The sequence below is a fragment of the Pseudophryne corroboree genome, chromosome 11 (assembly GCF_028390025.1).
Source record: "Pseudophryne corroboree isolate aPseCor3 chromosome 11, aPseCor3.hap2, whole genome shotgun sequence".
NCBI classification, from domain to species: domain Eukaryota; kingdom Metazoa; phylum Chordata; class Amphibia; order Anura; family Myobatrachidae; genus Pseudophryne; species Pseudophryne corroboree.
In genome coordinates this window covers 52,508,204-52,529,085 of record NC_086454.1, presented here as the reverse complement: position 1 = coordinate 52,529,085, position 20,882 = coordinate 52,508,204, and the positions used below count along the sequence as shown (strand labels likewise).

Sequence of the window (20,882 nt, the reverse complement as noted above, 5' to 3'; positions counted from 1 at the left end):
TATACCGCCCCTAATTTTCTATCGGGGGGAACCCACGCATCATCACACACTTTATTTAATTTATCTGATTCAGGAAAAACTACGGTAGTTTTTTCACATCCCACATAATACCCTCTTTTGTGGTACTTGTAGTATCAGAAATATGTAACACCTCCTTCATTGCCTTTAACGTGTGGCCCTAATAAGGAATACGTTTGTTTATTCACCGTCGACACTGGATTCAGTGTCCCTGTCTGTGTCTGTGTCGACCGACTAAAGTAAACGGGCGTTTTAAACCCCCTGACGGTGTTTTTGAGACGTCTGGACCGGTACTAATTGTTTGTCAGCCGTCTCATGTCGTCAACCGACCTTGCAGCGTGTTGACATTATCACGTAATTCCCTAAATAAGCCATCCATTCCGGTGTCGACTCCCTAGAGAGTGACATCACCATTACAGGCAATTGCTCCGCCTCCTCACCAACATCATCCTCATACATGTCGACACACACGTACCGACACACAGCACACACACAGGGAATGCTCTGATAGAGGACAGGACCCACTAGCCCTTTGGAGAGACAGAGGGAGAGTTTGCCAGCACACACCAAAAACGCTATAATTATATAGGGACAACCTTATATAAGTGTTTTCCCTTATAGCATCTTTATTATATATTTCTAACGCCAAATTAGTGCCCCCCCTCTCTGTTTTAACCCTGTTTCTGTAGTGCAGTGCAGGGGAGAGCCTGGGAGCCTTCCCTCCAGCCTTTCTGTGAGGGAAAATGGCGCTGTGTGCTGAGGAGATAGGCCCCGCCCCTTTTTCGGCGGCCTCGTCTCCCGCTCTTAACGGATTCTGGCAGGGGTTAAATATCTCCATATAGCCTCCGGAGGCTATATGTGAGGTATTTTTAGCCAAAATAGGTTTTCATTTGCCTCCCAGGGCGCCCCCCTCCCAGCGCCCTGCACCCTCAGTGACTGCCGTGTGAAGTGTGCTGAGAGGAAAATGGCGCACAGCTGCAGTGCTGTGCGCTACCTTTAGAAGACTGAGGAGTCTTCTGCCGCCGATTCTGGACCTCTTCTTACTTCAGCATCTGCAAGGGGGCCGGCGGCAAGGCTCCGGTGACCATCCAGGCTGTACCTGTGATCGTCCCTCTGGAGCTGATGTCCAGTAGCCAAGAAGCCAATCCATCCTGCACGCAGGTGAGTTCACTTCTTCTCCCCTAAGTCCCTCGTTGCAGTGATCCTGTTGCCAGCAGGACTCACTGTAAAATAAAAAACCTAAGCTAAACTTTTCTAAGCAGCTCTTTAGGAGAGCCACCTAGATTGCACCCTTCTCGGCCGGGCACAAAAATCTAACTGAGGCTTGGAGGAGGGTCATAGGGGGAGGAGCCAGTACACACCACCTGATCGTAAAGCTTTACTTTTTGTGCCCTGTCTCCTGCGGAGCCGCTATTCCCCATGGTCCTTTCAGGAACCCCAGCATCCACTAGGACGATAGAGAAATTTGACTTTCCAGCCGTAGCTGTGGAGACCAGGTCCGAGAGACCCTCCCCAAACAATTCCTCACCCTTGTAAGGTAAAACCTCCATGTGCCTTTTTGAGTCGGCATCACCTGTCCATTGCCGAGTCCACAGGACCCTTCTGGCAGAAATCGACATATCATTTATTCTAGAACCTAGTAGGCTAATGTCTATTTGAGCATCTCTCATATAAAGGACAGCGTCTTTAATATGCCCCAGGGTCATTAGTATAGTATCCTTGTCTAAGGTATCAAGTTCCTCAGATAAGGTATCCGTCCATGCTACTACAGCACTACACACCCAGGCCGACGCGATTGCCGGCCTCAGTAAGGTACCTGAATGTGTATAAATGGACTTCAGGGTACCCTCCTGTTTTCTATCCGCAGCATCTTTGAGGGTAGCCGTATGCTGGGACGGCAGGGCTACCTTCTTGGATAAGCGTGTCAAAGCTTTGTCCACCCTAGGGGAGGATTCCCAGCGTAACCTGTCCGTTGGCGGGAAAGGATACGCCATAAGAATCCTTTTGGAAATCTGCAGTTTTTTATCTGGAGATTCCCAAGCCTTTTCACATAACTCATTGAGCTCGTGTGAAGGGGGAAATGTCACCCCCTGCCTCTTTTCCCCATACATATGAACCCTCTTGTCAGGGACTGGGGTTTCCTCTGTGATGTGCAACACATACTTAATAGCTATAATCATATAACGGATGGATTTAGCCAATTTTGGCTGTAACTTTGCATCATCGTAATCGACACTGGAGTCAGAATCCATGTCGGTATCCGTGTAATTAATTTGGGATAGTGGGCGCTTCTGAGACCCTGTCGGATTCTGCGACATAGGATCAGGCACAGGTTGGGACCCTGACTATCCTAAGGCTTCAGCTTTTTCTAACCTTTTATGTAAGGAATTAACATTATCATTTAAAACCTTCCACATATCCATCCAATCAGGTGTCGGCGCCGTCGGCGGAGACACCACATTCATTTGCTCCCGCTCTGCTTCCACATAGCCTTCCTCATCAGACATGTCGACACAAATGTACCGACACCACACACTCAGGGAATGCCCTTTTTGAAGACAGTTCCCCCACAAGGCCCTTTGGTGAGACAGAGAGAGAGTATGCCAGCACACACCCCAGCGCTATATAACCCAGGAATAACAAAGTAACTTAATGTTAACCCAGTAGCTGCTGTATTTGTGTTTTTAGCGCCTAATTATGTGCCCCCCCTCTCTTTTTACCCTTTTTCTACCGTGATCTGCAGGGGAGAGCCTGGGGAGCTTCTTCTCAGCGGAGCTGTGGAGAAAAAATTGCGCTGGCGAGTGCTGAGGGAGAAGCCCCGCCCCCTCGACGGCGGGCTTCTGTCCCGCTAAAATACATATCTTTTTGGCGGGGGCTCATACATATATACAGTGCCCAACTGTATATATGTTTACTTTTGCCAACAGAGGTCCATATGCTGCCCAGGGCGCCCCCCTCTGCGCCCTGCACCCTTACAGTGACCGGAGTATGTGAGGTGTGTATGGAGCAATCGCGCACAGCTGCAGTGCTGTGCGTTACCTCATGTGAAGAACGAAGTCTTCTGTCGCCGATTTCGAAGTCTTCTTTGCTTCTCATACTCACCCGGCTTCTGTCTTCCGGCTCTGCGAGGGGGACGGCGGCGCGGCTCTGGGATCGGACGACGAGGGCGAGATCCTGTGTACGATCCCTCTGGAGCTAATGGTGTCCAGTAGCCTAAGAAGCAGGACCTAGCTTCAGAAAGTAGGGCTGCTTCTCTCCCCTCTGTCCCACGATGCAGGGAGTTTGTTGCCAGCAGAGCTCCCTGAAAATAAAAAAACCTAACAAAATACTTTCTTACAGCAAGCTCAGGAGAGCTCACTGAACAGCACCCAGCTCGTCCGGGCACAGATTCAAACTGAGGTCTGGAGGAGGGACAGAGGGAGGAGCCAGAGCACACCAGAATCTAAATTCTTTCTTAAAGTGCCCATGTCTCCTGCGGACCCAGTCTATTTCCCCATGGTCCTTACGGAGTCCCCAGCATCCACTAGGACGTTAGAGAAAAAGATTTACCGGTAGGTTTAAAATCTTATTTTCTCTAACGTCCTAGAGGATGCTGGGGACTCCGTAAGGACCATGGGGATTATACCAAAGCTCCCAAACGGGCGGGAGAGTGCGGATGATTGCAGCACCGATTGAGCAAACAGGAGGTCCTCCTCAGCCAGGGTATCAAACTTGTAAAACTTTGCAAAGGTGTTTGACCCCGACCAAGTAGCAGCTCGGCACAGCTGCAGTGCCGAGACCCCTCGGGCAGCCCCCCAAGAAGAGCCCACCTTCCTAGTGGAATGGGCCTTAACCGATTTTGGTAACGGCAATCCTGCCGTAGAATGCGCCTGCTGAATCGTGTTACAAATCCAGCGAGCAATAGTCTGCTTTGAAGTAGGAGCGCCAACCTTGTTGGCAGCATACAGGACAAACAGCGCTTCTGTTTTCCTGACTCTAGCCATTCTGGCCACGTAGATTTTCAAAGCCCTGACCAAATCAAGGGACTCGGAATCCTCCAAGTCACGCGTAGCCACAGGCACGACAATAGGTTGGTTCATATGAAAGGATGAGACCACTTTAGGTAGGAATTGAGGACGGGTCCGCAATTCCGCTCTATCCATATGGAAAACCAGATAGGGGCTTTTAGGTGATAAAGCCGCTACTTCCGAAACTCGCCTAGCTGAAGCCAAGGCTAACAACATAACCACCTTCCAGGTGAGATATTTCAACTCCTCCGTTTTAAGTGGTTCAAACCAATGTGACTTAAGGAAACTTAACACCACGTTAAGGTACAAAGGCGCCACCGGAGGTACAAAAGGAGGCTGAATATGCAGTACTCCTTTCACAAAAGTCTGTACTTCTGGGAGAGAGGCCCATTCCTTTTGAAAGAAAATGGATAAGGCCGAAATCTGAACCTTAATAGATCCTAATTTTAGGCCCAAATTCATTCCAGTTTGTAGGAAGTGAAGGAAACGGCCCAGATGGAATTCTTCCGTAGGAGCATTCCTGGCCTCACACCAAGAAACATATTTTCGCCATATACGGTGACAATGTTTAGATGTCATGTCCTTCCTAGCCTTTATTAGCGTAGGAATGACCTCATCCGGAATACCCTTATCCGCTAGGATCCGGCGTTCAACCGCCATGCCGTCCAACGCAGCAGCGGTAAGTCTTGGAATAGACAGGGCCCCTGTTGCAACAGGTCCTGTCTTAGAGGACCTGTTGCAGCAATGCTCACGGATCTTCTGTGAGCATTTCCTGCAGACCCGGATACCAAGTCCTTCGTGGCCAATCTGGAACAATGAGGATTGTTCTCACTCCTCTTCTTCTTACTATTCTCAACACCTTGGGTATGAGAGGAAGAGGGGGAAATACATAGACCGACTGGAACACCCACGGTGTCACTAGGGCATCTACAGCTACTGCCTGAGGGTCTCTTGACCTGGTGAAATACCTCTGTAGCTTCTTGTTGAGGCGGGACGCCATCATGTCTATCCGTGGCAGTTCCCACTGACTTGCAATCTGTGCGAAAGCTTCCTAAAGAAGTCCTCTCTTGGATGCAGGTCGTGTTTTCTGAGGAAGTTTTCTTCTCAGTTGTCCACTCCCGGAATGAACTGCGGAAAATGCGCTTACATGATTTTCTGCCCAGCGGAGAATCCTGGTGGCTTCTGCCAATTACTCTCTGCTCTTTGTGCCGCCTTGGCGGTTTACATGAGCCACTGCGGTGATGTTGTCTGCCTGGATCAGAACCGGTAGGTCGCGATGCAATGTTTCCGCTTGCCGAAGGGCGTTGTATATGGCCCTCAGCTCCAGGATGTTGATTTGAATACAAGTTTTTTGACTTGACCAAAAGACCTTGGAAGTTTCTTCCCTGTGTGACTGCTCCCCCACCTCGGAGGCTCACGTCCGTGGCTACCAGAATCCAGTTCTGGATGGCGAACCTGCAACCCTGCAGAAGGTGAGCACTCTGCAGCCACCATAGGAGAGACACCCTGGCCCTAGAGGACAGGGTGATTAACTGATGCATCTGTAGATGTGATCCGGACCACTTGTCCCGTAGATCCCTTTGGAAAGTCCTCGCATAGAACCTGCCGAAGGGTATGGCCCCGTAAGATGCCACCATCTTTCCCAGGACCCGAGTGAAGTGATGCACTGACACCTGTTTTGGCTTTAATATGTTTTTTACCAGAGTCATTAGTTCCTGGGCCTTCTCTATCGGAAGATAAACCCATTTCTGGTCCGTATTCAGAATCATACCCAAGAAGGGCAGACGAGTCATAGGAACCAACTGTGACTTCGGGATATTGAGAATCCAGCCGAGTTGCAGTGACACCTTCAACGAAAGTGACACGCTGTTCAACAACTGCTCTTTTGATCTCGCCCTTATTAGGAGATCGTCCAAGTATGGGATAATTGTGACTCCTTGCTTGCGTAGGAGCACCATCATTTCCGCCAATTACTCTGAAATTGGTAATGACAATACTGTACCGTAATTCTCAGGTACGCCTGATGGGGTGGATAAATGGGAACATAAAAGGTATGCAGCCTTTATGTCTAGATACACCATAAAATCCCCCCCCTTCCAGGCTGGCGATAATCGCTCTGAGCGATTCCACCTTGAATTTGAACCTTTTCAAAGTATAGGTTCAGAGATTTTAATTTTAAAATAGGTCTGACCGAACCTTCCGGATTCGGGACTACAGCCAAGGTTGAGTAATATCCCCTTCCTTGTTGAAGGAGGGGAACCTTGAGCACCACCTGTTGGAGATACAATGTGTGAATTGTATTTAATATTATCTCCCTTTCTGGGGGAGAAGCCGGTAGGGCCGATAAGGAAAACCGGCGAGGAGGCACCTCTTCGAATTCCAGCTTGTAACCCTGAGAAACAATTTCTATTGACCAGGGATCCACCTGTGAGTGAACTCAGATGTGGCTGAAGAGTCGAATACGTGCTCCCACTGGGGCGGACTCCCTTAGCGGAGCCCCAGCGTCATGCGGTGGATTTAGTAGAGGCCGGGGAGGACTTCTGTTCCTGGGAACTAGCTGTGCCCTGCGCCCTTATCTCTGGTAAGAAAGGACGCTCCTCGTACTTTCTTGTTTTTCTGCAACCGAAAGGACTGCATTTGATAATGTCGTGCTTTCTTAGGTTGTGTGGGAATATAAGGCAAAAGATCAGATTTACCAGCTATAGCTGTGGAGACCGGGTCCGAGAGCCCTTCTCCACACAATTCCTCACCCTTGTAAGGTAAAACCTCCATATGCCTCTTTTAGTCGGCATCACCTGTCCATTGCATGTTCCACAGGACACGTCTAGCAGAAATCGACATAGCGTTCACTCTAGAACCCAGTAGACCAATGTCTCTTTGAGCATGTCTTATATATAAGACAGCATCTTTTATATATCCTAGGGTCAATAACATGGTATCCTTATCTAGGGTTTCAATCTCCGCTGATAAGGTATCTGTCCACACTGCTACAGCGCTATAAACCCATGCCGACACAATCTCCGGTCTGAGTAGTGTATCAGAATGTGTGTAAATGGACTTCAAAGTACTTTTCTGCATGCTATCTGCAGGATCCCTGAGGGTAGCTGTATCTTGGTAAGTCAGCGCTACCTTTTTGGGTAAACGTGTCAACGCCTTGTCACCCTAGGGGAGGATTCCCATCGTATCCTGGCCCTAGCAGGGAAAGGATACGCCATGAAAATTCTTTTGAGAAACTGCAGTTTCTTGTCTGGAGATTCCCTCTCTTTTTCACACAATTCATTTGGTTCACGAGAGGGGGGAAATGTTCTCAGCTTTCTTCCCCCTAAACATGTGTACCCTCGTGTCAGGGACAGATGGGTCATCAGTGATATGCAAAACATCTTTTATTACAATAATCATATATTGAATACTTTTCTGCCAGTTTTGGCTGTAACTTCGCATCATCGTAGTCGACACTGGAGTCAGACTCCGTGTCGGTATCAGTGTCTATTATTTTGGATAGTGGGCATTTTGAGACTCTAAAGGTCCCTGCGACATAGGGACAGACATGGGTAGATTCCATGTCTGTTCTCTAATCTTTTGTGCAATAAATTTTCCTCAGCACTTAATTCCACATATCCAGTCAGGTGTCGGCGTTGTCGACGGAGACACCACACACACACATATTTGCTCCATCTCCTCCTTAGAAGAGCCTTTTACCTCAGACATGTCGACACACACATACCGACACACCACACACTCAGGAAATCCTCTTATCTGAAGACAGTTCCCCCACAAGGCCCTTTGGAGAGACAGAGAGAGAGTATGCCAGCACACACCCAGCGCTAATACCCCAGGAAAAAACACACAATGTGTTTACCCAGTAGCGCTGTAATACTATTATTTGCTGCCAATTATGTGCCCCCCCCCCTCTCTTCTCTGAAACCCCCTTTCACCGTGGAAAAGCAGGGGGGAGTCCGGGGAGCTTCCTCTCAGCTGTGCTGTGGAGAAAATGGCGCTGGTGAGTGCTGAGGGAGAAGCCCCGCCCCCTCGGCGGCGGGCTTCTGTCCCGCTTAAATATAATAAAAACTGGCGGGGGCTCTTTATATATACAGTGCCTAGCTGTATATATATATCTCTTTTGCCAGAAATTAGGTTTATATTGCTGCCCAGGGCGCCCCCCCTGCGCCCTGCACCCTTACAGTGACTGCCGTGTGTGAGAGTGCACACCCAGATCCAAAGCCTTTCTTAAAGTGCCCATGTCTCCTGCGGAGCCCGTCTATCCCCATGGTCCTTACGGAGTCCCCAGCATCCTCTAGGACGTTAGAGAAATAAATATATATATATATATATATATATATACACACATACACACACATACATATATATATATACATACATACATACATACACACACACACACACATATATTTATATACATACACACTGCTCAAAAAAATAAAGGGAACACTAAAATAACATATCCTAGACCTGAATGAATGAAATATTCTTATTAAATACTTTGGGGCAGATGTATTAACCTAGAGAAGGCATAAGGAAGTGATAAACCAGTGGTATGTGCATGGTGATAAAGGCACCAGCCAATCAGATCCTAACTGTTAATTTACATATTGGAGCTGATTGGCTGGTTCCTTTATCACCTTGCACATATCACTGCTTTATCACTTCCTTATGCCTTCTCCAGGTTAATACATCTGCCCCTTTGTTCTTTACATAGTTGAATGTGCTGACAACAAAATCACACAAAAATTATCAATGGAAATCAAATTTATTAACCCATGGAGGTCTGGATTTGGAGTCACACTCAAAATTAAAGTGGAAAAACACACTACAGGCTGATCCAACTTTCATGTAATGTCCTTAAAACAAGTCAAAATGAGGCTCAGTAGTGTGTGTGGCTCCACGTGCCTGTATGACCTCCCTACAACATCTGGGCATGCTCCTGATGAGGTGGCGGATGGTCTCCTGAGGGAACTCCTCCCAGACCTGGACTAAAGCATCTGCCAACTCCTGGACAGTCTGTTGGTGGATGGAGCGAGACATGATGTCCCAGATGTGCTCAATTGGATTCAGGTCTGGGGAACGGGCGGGCCAGTCCATAGCATCAATGCCTTCGTCTTGCAGGAACTGCTGACACTCCAGCCACATGAGGTCTAGCATTGTCTTGCATTAGGAGGAACCCAGGGCCAACCGCTCCAGCATATGGTCTCACAAGGTATCTGAGGATCTCATCTCGGTACCTAATGGCAGTCAGGCTACCTCTGGCGAGCACATGGAGGGCTGTGCGGCCCCCCAAAGAAATGCCACCCCACACCATTACTGACCCACTGCCCAACCGGTCATGCTGGAGGATGTTGCAGGCAGCAGAACGTTCTCCTTGGTGTCTCCAGACTCTGTCACGTCTGTCACATGTGCTCAGTGAGAACCTGCTTTCATCTGTGAAGAGCACAGGGCGCCAGTGGCGAATTTGCCAATCTTGGTGTTCTCTGGTAAATGCCAAACGTCCTGCACGGTGTTGGGCTGTAAGCACAACCCCCACCTGTGGACGTCGGGCCCTCATACCACCCTCATGGAGTTGGTTTCTGATCGTTTGAGTAGACACGTGCACATTTGTGGCTTGCTGGAGGTCATTTTGCAGGGCTCTGGCAGTGCTCCTCCTGTTTCTCCTTGTACAAAGGCGGAGGTAGCGGTCCTGCTGCTCAGTTGTTGCCCTCCTACGGCTTCCTCCACGTCTCCTGATGTACTGGCCTGTCTCCTGGTAGCGCCTCCATGCTCTGGATACTATGCTGACAGACACAGCAAACCTTCTTGCCACAGTTCGCATTGATGTGCCATCCTGGATGAGCTGCACTACCTGAGCCACTTGTGTGGGTTGTAGACTCTGTCTCATGCTACCACTAGAGTGAAAGCACCGCCAGCTTTCAAAAAGGACCAAAACATCAGCCAGAAAGCATAGGAGCTGAGAAGTGGTCTGTGGTCACCACCTGCAGAACAACTCCTTTATTGGGGGTGTCTTGCTAATTGCCTATAAATTCCCACTTGGAGTTACATTGTGTTGTTTAAGTGTTCCCTTTATTTTTTTGAGCAGAGAATATTCTTTCTAGAAACAGAAGGAGAATGCGCTCATAGTGCAGATAAATTGATTTTAATTTCACACAGGTAGGTCTATGCAACTCATAAAGATTATAGAGACTCGTACCCTGATTATCCACTCTGTGGGCTGATTACCACATGATAGAATATAGTGCAACCGAGGCAAAAACCTGCAATCCGTCGTCCAAAGACCAGGACCTGAGACTCGCGCCGCCGGCTGAGGATATCAGCCGTGACTCCACCATGCAGGTACAAAGGTATACAGGCGGCACTCAGCAGGCTTGAGACAGGTTAAACGTACTTCATTTTATAAGCCACAAGCCAGATATATATATATATATATATATATCTCATTTAAGTGACAGTAGTAACAGTTTGGCACCCACTGCACAGTATAAAGTAAGTTGGCAACACTGAGGCCTGGCACACTCTGCATTACGTGATGAGGACGATTCTGGAAAAGCTCAGAGTCACTCTGGATGGGACACAGTGAGTGTTCCAGGAAGCTGCAGTCAGCACGCTGCATGCAATGACTCCTACAGACACAACCAGAAATTATACAGACCATCAGATACAATGTGCCGCTTCCCTGAATGTGACTAAGCTCAGATTAACCTAGATGTACCAAATTTTATTTTGCATCTTGAGAAGGTTCAACCATTGGTTTATTTGTTTTATATTACCTCCCCCCCCCCTTCTAGATTAGATGTTAGTCAGTTCTGATTAACTGTATTACAGGAACACAATGCAATACTGCTGTTCCTCATCAGATGTGAAGGAGGGCAGCATCTTATTTCTTAAATCGTTTGTGTAAAATATATAAACTCATTTTTTTCTATAGAATTTTTTTTTTTTTTTTACACAATGTATATTTTTAAAATGCACCAGCCCCTACAAACCGTAGAGTCATCCACACTGACCTTGCACTGGATCCTCAAATCTAATGGGCACCATACACTACAACGATATGTCTGAGGCTGGAGTCGGAGGCGATTTCCCTTCAACTCTCCCGGGAGCTTCCATACGATTTGGTACATTTTGCATGCGCTATATCTTATGCGATCCCAGCCATGCCTGCGGGAGCCGACATATCACAAGTGCAGCACTAACGATCTAGGGGAGCCGATCCGACCCTCACGGGAACGCGCATCGGATCAGATCGGAAACACATCCAAAATGCCGATTTCAACCGACGTATCGGCCCGAATGCCCGAAATCGGATTAAAATCGGGCATTATCATTCTAGTGTATGGGGCCCTTAAGTTCACTACTTAACTGGATGGCATCTGTTGTACTGGTGATGTATATTTACTAAGATGAAGTGCAGTACCTACTTTTAGCCTTTAGAGGTCACTGCTGCAACTGCTGGCAATGGGAAGTATAAGTGCTTATTTTTTTTCATCAGTGTTAGAACTAGAAATATGTTGTTACTTAACAAAACGCTGGACTGAGTGGCTGTTTCATCTCGAAGATGAGGCGTTTGCACAGAGCAACAGAGATGAATGAATCTGCTACTGCAAATGAATACACGGATTCCTTCTTCACCCTCACCGTGCTTACATGAACGTGATAAATATACAGTTTGTGATAAAATGTGAACAGTCTCCTATCACACGGGACTGGGACTCCAGGTCGACACACCTTAGGTCGACACCAATTGGTCGACACACCTTAGGTCAACACCTGAAATATGTTGACATGGACAAAAGGTCGACATGAGCAAGAAAGACATGGAAAAACATGAGTTTTTTATATATTTTTTTGGTGTTGTTTACTTCGTAGAGTGACCGGGAACCCCAAAAAGTGCACCGTGTCCCCTCGCTTCGCTCGCCATGCTTCGGGCAAGGTGCCTCGCTCCACTACCGATGCGCTCGGCACAGGTTACCGTTCCCAATTGTAGTCCACATGGATCGGAAAGTATGAAAAAGTAAAAAAAAAAAAAAAAAAATTAGAAAAAATCATGTCGACGTTTTTCAAGTTGACGTATTGCAGGTGTTGACCTAAGGTGTGACAACCTTTTTTGTGTCGACCCGGAATCACAGGGGTGATTGCGTTAATCTTGAACATAAGGAAAAAATAAAAAAATTTAATGTAAAATTGTTTGGCCCAGTCTTCCTGTAAGGATCAATGGGGATGAATTCGTCAGAGTTCTAACCTGGTGAATTTGAATTTCCACTTTTAGGGCCTCCTGTAGAGTCTGAAGCTCCATCCTCCTTTCTCCAGTTTCCTCTCTTGCCTCCCCAAATCCTGCAGCTGGTTCACACACCTTGCTCTTCACAGGAAACCTGCAGGACACAAAGGTTTACAGTATAATTGTATGCATTGTGCCAGACAACTGGTTACTAATACAAAGTGTGCATCTCAGTGGTGGACAGAAGGCTTAAAGGCCGCCTACCAAGTGTCACCTGCAGCTCTCCTGGTCAAAAATCAGTTCCCAAGTCCTCTCCCTCCAAGTTTTGCCATCAAGGACCAGAGCAAATGCCCACCCCCTGAGAATGCAATGTAAGAGTGGCATGGGGAAAGTAAAGGTTATGGCAGTTCACATACATACTTTCTAACCCTCTTTCACTGGCCGTGATACATACCACTAAAAGACGACGAAATCCTAAGTACAAAAAAGCTGCTGCTGAACATTTAAAAAAATACGTGTGGAAAATTTCCCATACACTGAGATGGGTTGGGATTGATTTGCTGACAACTGGTATGTCGGTGGACAGAATATCGACCGCGGCATCCCTATAGTTAGAATCCCGACAGAGGAATGAGCGTTTGTGATCCTGGCTGTCTGGATTCCGGCACCGGGCTGGAGACGTTATTCGGAATGCCAGTGTCGGCATTCCGAATAGTGTCGGGATTCCGGCGTTGGTTTTCCTACTGGGATGTGCGAGATTGTAGGAACATCTACTGCACAGCCAAAGAAAAAATAATCTTCTGTTAATCAGCGATTTCATGTAAAAGGTTGCTGACATACATAGGCCGACTGCAATGTCCTTCAAAGCAGTTACGATAAGGAAATCTGCCAGATATAGGAAACTCTCCCTCTATGACCGCAACTTACTGTCCTCCGTATACTCCTGAAACATGAACCATAATGGTTTTATATAAAGAAGCTTTTTGTATTTTTAAATTTAGCAGACCTTTAAAAGGAGTTAAATGCCCACATTCTTCAACAGACTGTAAACACTCAGGAGAGACAAAGTTTAGCCCCTCAGTTAATACCATAGTAAGGACAGGAGCTATTGACACTTGGCCATTAATGTAAAGAGAGAAAAATGTATACACAGACCCAAAACTCTGAGTCATTCACAGTGTCTGTGTTCTGTGCATGTTGAACAGACGAAGCACGCACACGTATGTTATACTGATGAGCGCTTTTACCGGTCACGTTGAAGCAGCAAATCAGAAAAGAGCAAACTCAATTATTCAATCTGTCAGAGTATACAAACAGCCACCTTATAAGGAGCACTTCGCCTTAAGCTACTAGTTCCACCGATACCTTTTTCATTTAATGCTTGCGCTCCAGACACTAAATGCATCTCTCACATGCTGGAAAGCCAGAAGCAACAGCAGACAGTTGTATTTCACTCAGCAGAGCTCAAAGTCGGATCACTAGAAGAGAAGGCGCAATCTCACAAAAGGGCACCAAACGCCACAGCCCAAAATGCAATGAAGAGCAGTCAAGGGAATATTTATTTTAAATAATACAAGTGTGGATCACATTTAGCTGTGGAGCCATTTCTCAAAGGTTTGCAGTTACTGTGGATCAGGGCTGTCCCAACAGGCGGCCTTTAAAGGCTTATTTGCAGCCACTAGCATCCCTGTCTGCATCATTTTTAAAGCTGCAGTGCCACCTAAAGATGAAACTATTTTTGATGACCACCTTAAATAGCTACAGAATAGAGGCGTGAGCAGGGGGACCAATGAGCGGCTGCATTGTTGGCAATTGCTGCTTTTTCACTGGACCTCTTGCTCACACACCCCTTCTCCAATACGTCACATGAGCCAGCTTTCATGCAGTGACTTTGAGACTGACCACATAGCCTGGGAGGGAAACAACTGCACTAAGCAGGCCTCAGGCGCTGAGGAGGGATGAGAGCTTATCGAGCTCCGCCGCTTGCTAAGGTGGTCCCGCAGCTTAAATAACTTTTGTGACATCTTCCACAGCATTGACGAAGGGACCACTAAACCTACAACGCAAGTAGATTTACACAACGCAGTCACTAATAGCATTGCTCTTACGTCCTAGAGGATGCTGGGGACTCCGTAAGGACCATGGGGTATAGACTGGCTCCGCAGGAGACATGGGCACTACAAAGAACTTTTAGTATGGGTGTGCACTGGCTCCTCCCTCTATGCCCCTCCTCCAGACCTCAGTTAGATTTTGTGCCCAGAGGAGACTGGGTGCATTACAGGTGAGCTCTCCAGAGTTTCTCTGAAAAAGAATTTTGTTAGGTTTTTTATTTTCAGGGAGCACTGTTGGCAACAGACTCCCTGCATCGTGGGACTGAGGGGAGAGAAGCAGACCTACTTCAAATGATAAGCTCTGCTTCTTAGGCTACTGGACACCATTAGCTCCAGAGGGAGTCGGAACGCAGGTCTCACCCCGCCGTTCGTCCCAGAGCCGCCGTCCTCCTCACAGAGCCGGAAGACAGAAGCCGGGTGAGTATAAGAAGAAAAGAAGACTTCAAGGCGGCAGAAGACTTCAGATCTTCACTGCTCCCACACGCTACACACACAGAACGGGCACTTGTGGGTGCAGGGTGCAGGGGGGATGCCCTGGGCAGCAATAAACCTCTGGTCTGGCAAAAAAGGGTACATTAGGCTGCAGAGGCAGTAAATGAAGAGATCCCCCGCCATTTTTTTGAATATTGAAGCGGGACCGAAGCCCGCCGCTGGAGGGGGCGGAGCTCGATCCCTCAGCACTAACAGCACCATTTTCTCCACAGAACGCTGCAGAGAAGCTGGCTCCCCGGACTCTCCTCTGCTGAACTCGGTGACAGAGGGCTCAAAAGAGGGGGGGGGGCATGTTTAAGGCGCAGTGAATGTATAACATTGATTATATATATGAAAAGCGCTATCTGGTTTATTCCAGTGTCAGTTTGGCGCTGGGTGTGTGCTGGCATACTGTGTCTCCCTAAAGGGCCCATGTTGGGGAATTGTCCCCTTATAGATATATCCCTGTGTGTGTGGGGGTGTCGGTACGTGCGTGTCGGCATGTCTGAAGCAGAAGGCTCGTCCAAGGAGGAGGTGGAGCAGATGTGTGGTGTGTCTCCGTCGGCAACGCCGACTCATGATTGGATGGACATGTGGCATATGTTATATGCGAGTGTGGCCTCATTACATAAAAGACTGGACAAAGCAGAGTCCAGGGAGAAAGCAGAAGTCAATCCACGGATTGGACTGGGTCACAAAAACGTCCCCTATCCCAAACAGTGGACACTGGTACCGACACGGATTCTGACTCCAGTGTCGACTACGATGATGCAAAATTACACCCAAGGGTGGCAAAAAGTATTCAGTGTATGATTATTGCAATAAAAGATGTTTTGCATATCACTGATGACCCCTCTGTCCCTGATACGAGGGTGCGCATGTATAAGGAAAAGAAACCTGAGGTAACCTTTCCCCCATCTCATGAGCTTAACGAGTTATTTGAAAAAGCTTGGGAAACTCCAGATAAAAAAAACGCAGATTCCCAAAAGGGTTCTTATGGCGTATCCTTTCCCTGCACAGGACAGGGTACGTTGGGAATCCTCTCCCAGGGTGGACAAGGCTTTAACGCGCCTGTCCAAGAAGGTGGCGCTGCCGTCTCCGTACACAGCAGCCCTCAAGGATCCTGCTGATCGCAGACAGGAGACTACTTTAAAGTCTATTTATGCGCATACGGGTGCTTTGCTCAGACCGGCGATAGCATCAGCATGGGTATGTAGCGCAGTTGCAGCATGGACAGATACCTTGTCAGCTGACCTTGATACCCTAGACAGGGATACCATTTTGTTAACCTTAGCCCACATTAAAGACGCAGTCTTATATATGAGGGACGCACAAAGAGACGTTGGGCTGCTGGGTTCCAGAGCCAATGCCATGGCTATTTCTGCGAGACGAGCTCTATGGACCCGCCAATGGACGGGTGATGCAGACTCGAAGAAGCATATGGAGGTTTTACCTTACAAGGGTGAAGTGTTGTTTGGGGAGGGGCTCGTGGACCTGGTTGCCAAAGCTACCGCGGGTAAATCTACCTTTTTACCTTTTGTTCCCCAACAGCAAAAGAAAACTCCACAGTATCAGATGCAGGCCTTTCGGTTGCATAAATCCAGAAGAGGTCGGGGCTAGTTCCCAGGAGCAGAAGTCTTCCCCGGCTTCTACAAAATCCACCGCATGACGCTGGGGCTCCCCTAAGGGAGTCCGCACCAGTGGGGGCGCGCCTTCGACTTTTCAGCCAGATCTGGATTCTTTCAAAACGTGGATCCTTGGGTGATGGAAATTGTTTCCCAAGGCTACAAGCTGGAATTCGAAGAGGTGCCCCCTCGCCGATTTTTCAAGTCGGCCTTGCCTGCTTCACCCCCGGAGAGGGAAGTAGTGTTAGCTGCAATTCAAAAGCTGTGTCAACAGCAAGTGGTGGTCAAGGTTCTCCTGGTCCAACAGGGAAAAGGGTATTATTCAACCCTGTTTGTGGTCCCGAAGCCTGATGGTTCGGTCAGACCCATTTTAAATCTAAAATCCCTAAACCTGTACTTGAGATAGTTCAAATTCAAGATGGTATCGCTCCGAGCTGTAATATCCAGCCTGGAAGGGGGGATGTGATGGTGTCACTGGACATAAAGGATGCATACCTTCATGTCCCCATATACCCCCCTCATCAGGAGTACCTGAGATTCGCTGTACAGGACTGTCATTACCAGTTTCAGACGTTGCCGTTTGGGCTTTCCACAGCCACGAGGATTTTCACCAAGGTATTGGCAGAGATGATGGTGCTCCTGCGCAGGCAGGGAGTCACAATTATCCCATACTTGGACAATCTCCTGATAAAGGCGAGATCGAGAGACCAGTTGCTGAAGAGCGTGTCGCTATCCCAAAAAGTGCTGCAACAGCACGGTTGGATTCTGAATCTGCCAAAGTCACGATTGGTTCCAACGACTCGGCTATCATTCCTACGCATGATTCTGGACACGGAACAAAATAGGGTTTTTCTCCCATTGGAAAAAGCCCAGGATCTCCAGAACATGGTCAGAGACCTGCTAAAACCAAAAAGAGTGTCTGTTCATCAATGCACTCGAGTTATGGGGAAAATGGTGGCAGCCTACGAGGCCATCCCCTTCGGCAGGTTTCATGCGAGGACTTTTCAGTGAGACCTTCTGGACAAGTGGTCCGGGTCCCATCTACAAATACATCAGAAAATAATCCTGTCCCCCAGGGCCAGGGTGTCTCTCCTGTGGTGGCTGCAGGGTGCTCACCTTCTAGAGCAGGCTTTCCCAACCACGGTCCTCAAGGCACACTAACAGTGCAGGTTTTAGTGATATCCAGGCTTCAGCACAGGTGACTTAATTAGTAGCTCAGTTATTTTGATTTAACCATCTGTGCTGCAGCCTGGATATCACTAAAACCTGCACTGTTGGTGTGCCTTGAGGACCGTGGTTGGGAAAGCCTGTTCTAGAGGGTCGCAGATTCGGCATTCAAGACTGGGTTCTGGTGACCACGGACGCGAGCCTCCGAGGATGGGGAGCAGTCGCACAAGGAAGAAATTTTCAGGGACTATGGTGAAGCCAGGAGGCTTGTCTACACATCAACATACTGGAATTGAGGGCCATATACAACGGCCTACGACTAGCGGAGAATCTTCTTCGCGACTTACCGGTTCTGATTCAATCAGACAACGTCACAGCCGTGGCTCATGTAAACCGCCAAGGCGGGACAAGGAGCGAAGTGGCGATGGCGGAAGCCGCCAGGATTCTTCGCTGGGCGGAAAATCACGTAAGCGCTCTGTCAGCTGTCTTCATTCCGGGAGTGGACAACTGGGAAGCAGACTTCCTCAGCAGACACAATCTCCATCCGGGAGAGTGGGGACTTCATCAAGAAGTTTTTGCAGAGATAACAAGTCTTTGGGGAATTCCTCAAATAGACATGATGGCGTCACGCCTCAACAAAAAGCTTTGGAAGTATTGTGCCAGGTCTCGGGACCCTCAGGCAGTAGCAGTAGACGACCTGGTGACACCATTGGTGTTTCAGTCGGTCTATGTATTTCCTGCTCTTCCTCTCATCTCAAAAATACTGAGAATCATAAGACAAGGAAGAGTGCAGACAATACTCATTGTCCCAGATTGGCCTCGAAGGGCCTGGTACTCAGATCTTCAGGAAATGCTCACAGAAGATCCGTGGCCTCTTCCTCTCAGGGAGGACCTGTTACAGCAGGGGCCATGTGTGTTCCAAGACTTACCGCAGTTACGTTTGACGGCATGGAGGTTGAACACCGAATCCTAGCTAGGAAAGGCATTCCGGAGGAAGTTATCCCTACTCTGATAAAGGCTAGGAAGGAGGTGACGGCAAAGCATTATCACCGTATTTGGAGGAAGTATGTATCTTGGTGTGAAGCCAAGAATGCTCCTACGGAAGATTTCCATCTGGGACGGTTTCTCCACTTTCTACAGACAGGAGTGGATATGGGCCTGAAGTTAGGCTCCATTAAGGTACAGATTTCGTCCCTATCTATATTCTTTCAGAGGGAATTGGCTTCTCTCCCAGAAGTCCAAACGTTTGTGAAGGGAGTGCTGCACATCCAGCCCCCCTTTGTGCCCCCAGTGGCACCTTAACGTGGTGTTACAGTTTCCTGAAATCTCACTGGTTTGAACCTCTTCAAACAGTGGAATTAAAATTTCTCACGTGGAAGGTGGTCATGTTATTGGCCTTGGCATCTGCAAGGCGGGTGTCCGAATTGGCGGCCTTGTCCCACAAGAGCCCCTATTTGATTTTCCATGTGGATAGAGCAGAGTTGAGGACACGTCCTCAATTTTTGCCTAAGGTGGTTTCTTCATTTCATATGAACCAACCTATTGTGGTGCCTGTGGCTACAGGGGACTTGGAGGACTCCAAGTCCCTGGATGTAGTCAGGGCCTTAAAGATTTATGTAGCCAGGACGGCTAGGGTTAGGAAAACAGAGGCACTGTTTGTCCTGTATGCAGCCAACAAGGTTGGCGCTCCTGCTTCAAAGCAGACTATTGCTCGCTGGATCTGTAACACGATTCAGTAGGCTCTTTCGACGGATGGATTGCCGTTACCAAATTCGGTGAAGGCCCATTCCACTAGGAAGGTGGGCTCTTCTTCGGCGGCTGCCCGAGGCGTCTCGGCATTACAGCTTTGCCGAGCAGCTACTTGGTCGGGTTCAAACACTTTTGCTAAATTCTACAAGTTTGATAACCTGGCTGATGAGGACCTTGCGTTTGCTCAGTCGGTGCTGCAGAGTCATCCGCACTCTCCCACCCGGTTGGGAGCTTTGGTATAATCCCCATGGTCCTTACGGAGTCCCCAGCATCCTCTAGGACTTAAGAGAAAATAAGATTTTAAACCTACCGGTAAATCTGTTTCTCCTAGTCCGTAGAGGATGCTGGGCGCCCGTCCCAGTGCGGACTGCATCTGCAAGACTTGTATATAGTTATTGCTTTCATAAGGGTTATGTTACAGTTGGAATCGGTCTTTGACTGATACTGTTTTTTGTTCATACTGTTAACTGGTTGCGTGTATTCCAGGTTATATGGTATGATTGGTGTGGGCTGGTATGAATCTTGCACTTAGATTAACAAAATCCTTTCCTCGTATTGTTCATCTCCTCTGGGCACAGTTCTCTAACTGAGGTCTGGAGGAGGGGCATAGAGGGAGGAGCCAGTGCACACCCGGGTCAGGGACTCCAGGTCGACACACCTTAGGTCGACGCCAATTGGTCGACACACCTTAGGTCGACATGGACAAAAGGTCGACAGGAACAAGGTCGACATGGACAAGGGTCGACATAAGCTTATGTTTTTTTGGTGTTGTTTTCTTCGTAGAGTGACCGGGAACCCCAATTAGTGCACCGCGACCCCTCGCTTCGCTCGCCTTGCTTTGGGCATGGTGCCTTCGCTCCGCTCGGCACAGATTACCATTCCAATCGTAGTCCACGTGGATCGTTAAGTATGAAAAGGTTCCAAAAAAGAAAAAAATTGTGAAAAACTCATGTCGACCTTTTTCCATGTCGACCTTGTTCCTGTCGACCTAAGGTGTGTCGACCAATTGGTGTCGTCCTAAGGTGTGTCGACCTTTTTGTTGTCGACCTGGAGTCCGGATACCGAACACCCATACTAAAAGTTCTTTGTAGTGCCCATGTCTCCTGCGGAGCCCTTCTATACCCCATGGTCCTTACGGAGTCCCCAGCATCCTCTACGGACTAGGAGAAAAAGATTTACCGGTAGGTTTAAAATCTTATTTTACTCACACACAAGGGTCACTTGTCAAGAAGCCAGTTATCCAGGAAGTTCAGGTAAACGACTGGCGAATGCCACATCACAGAGGATCGCAAAGGAGTTGGACATAAATGCAAGTTGCAGCTTTTTTGGGCTACAACTATTTGTTGCACATCTTATTGCATATCACATCTTTTGTCATACGTAACCTGTATGACTAGGGAACTGGGACAGGAGTGGACATATAGACAGGGCATGTAGATGTGGCCAGTGAGGGTGCGGAGCGGATATGTTGACTCAGAGCGATATTCAATTGATTGGAGTCTGCGATCTC

General features: G+C 48.1%; 1 protein-coding gene across 10 annotated transcripts in view; it reads right to left on the bottom strand.

The window, feature by feature from the left end:
* PHF21A (PHD finger protein 21A) overlaps positions 1 to 20,882 on the bottom strand; it is a 307,695-nt gene that overhangs the window by 200,271 nt on the left and 86,542 nt on the right. For 9 of the 10 annotated variants that reach the window (XM_063944300.1, XM_063944305.1, XM_063944301.1 and 6 more), the window contains exon 1: positions 12,274 to 12,401. In XM_063944300.1, coding sequence (XP_063800370.1) covers positions 12,274 to 12,327 — 54 coding nt within the window. In that variant the 5' untranslated portion in view covers positions 12,328 to 12,401. Of the gene's footprint in view, positions 1 to 12,273; positions 12,404 to 20,882 lie in introns of those variants that run through there. The other variant, XM_063944307.1, reaches the window with a different exon arrangement.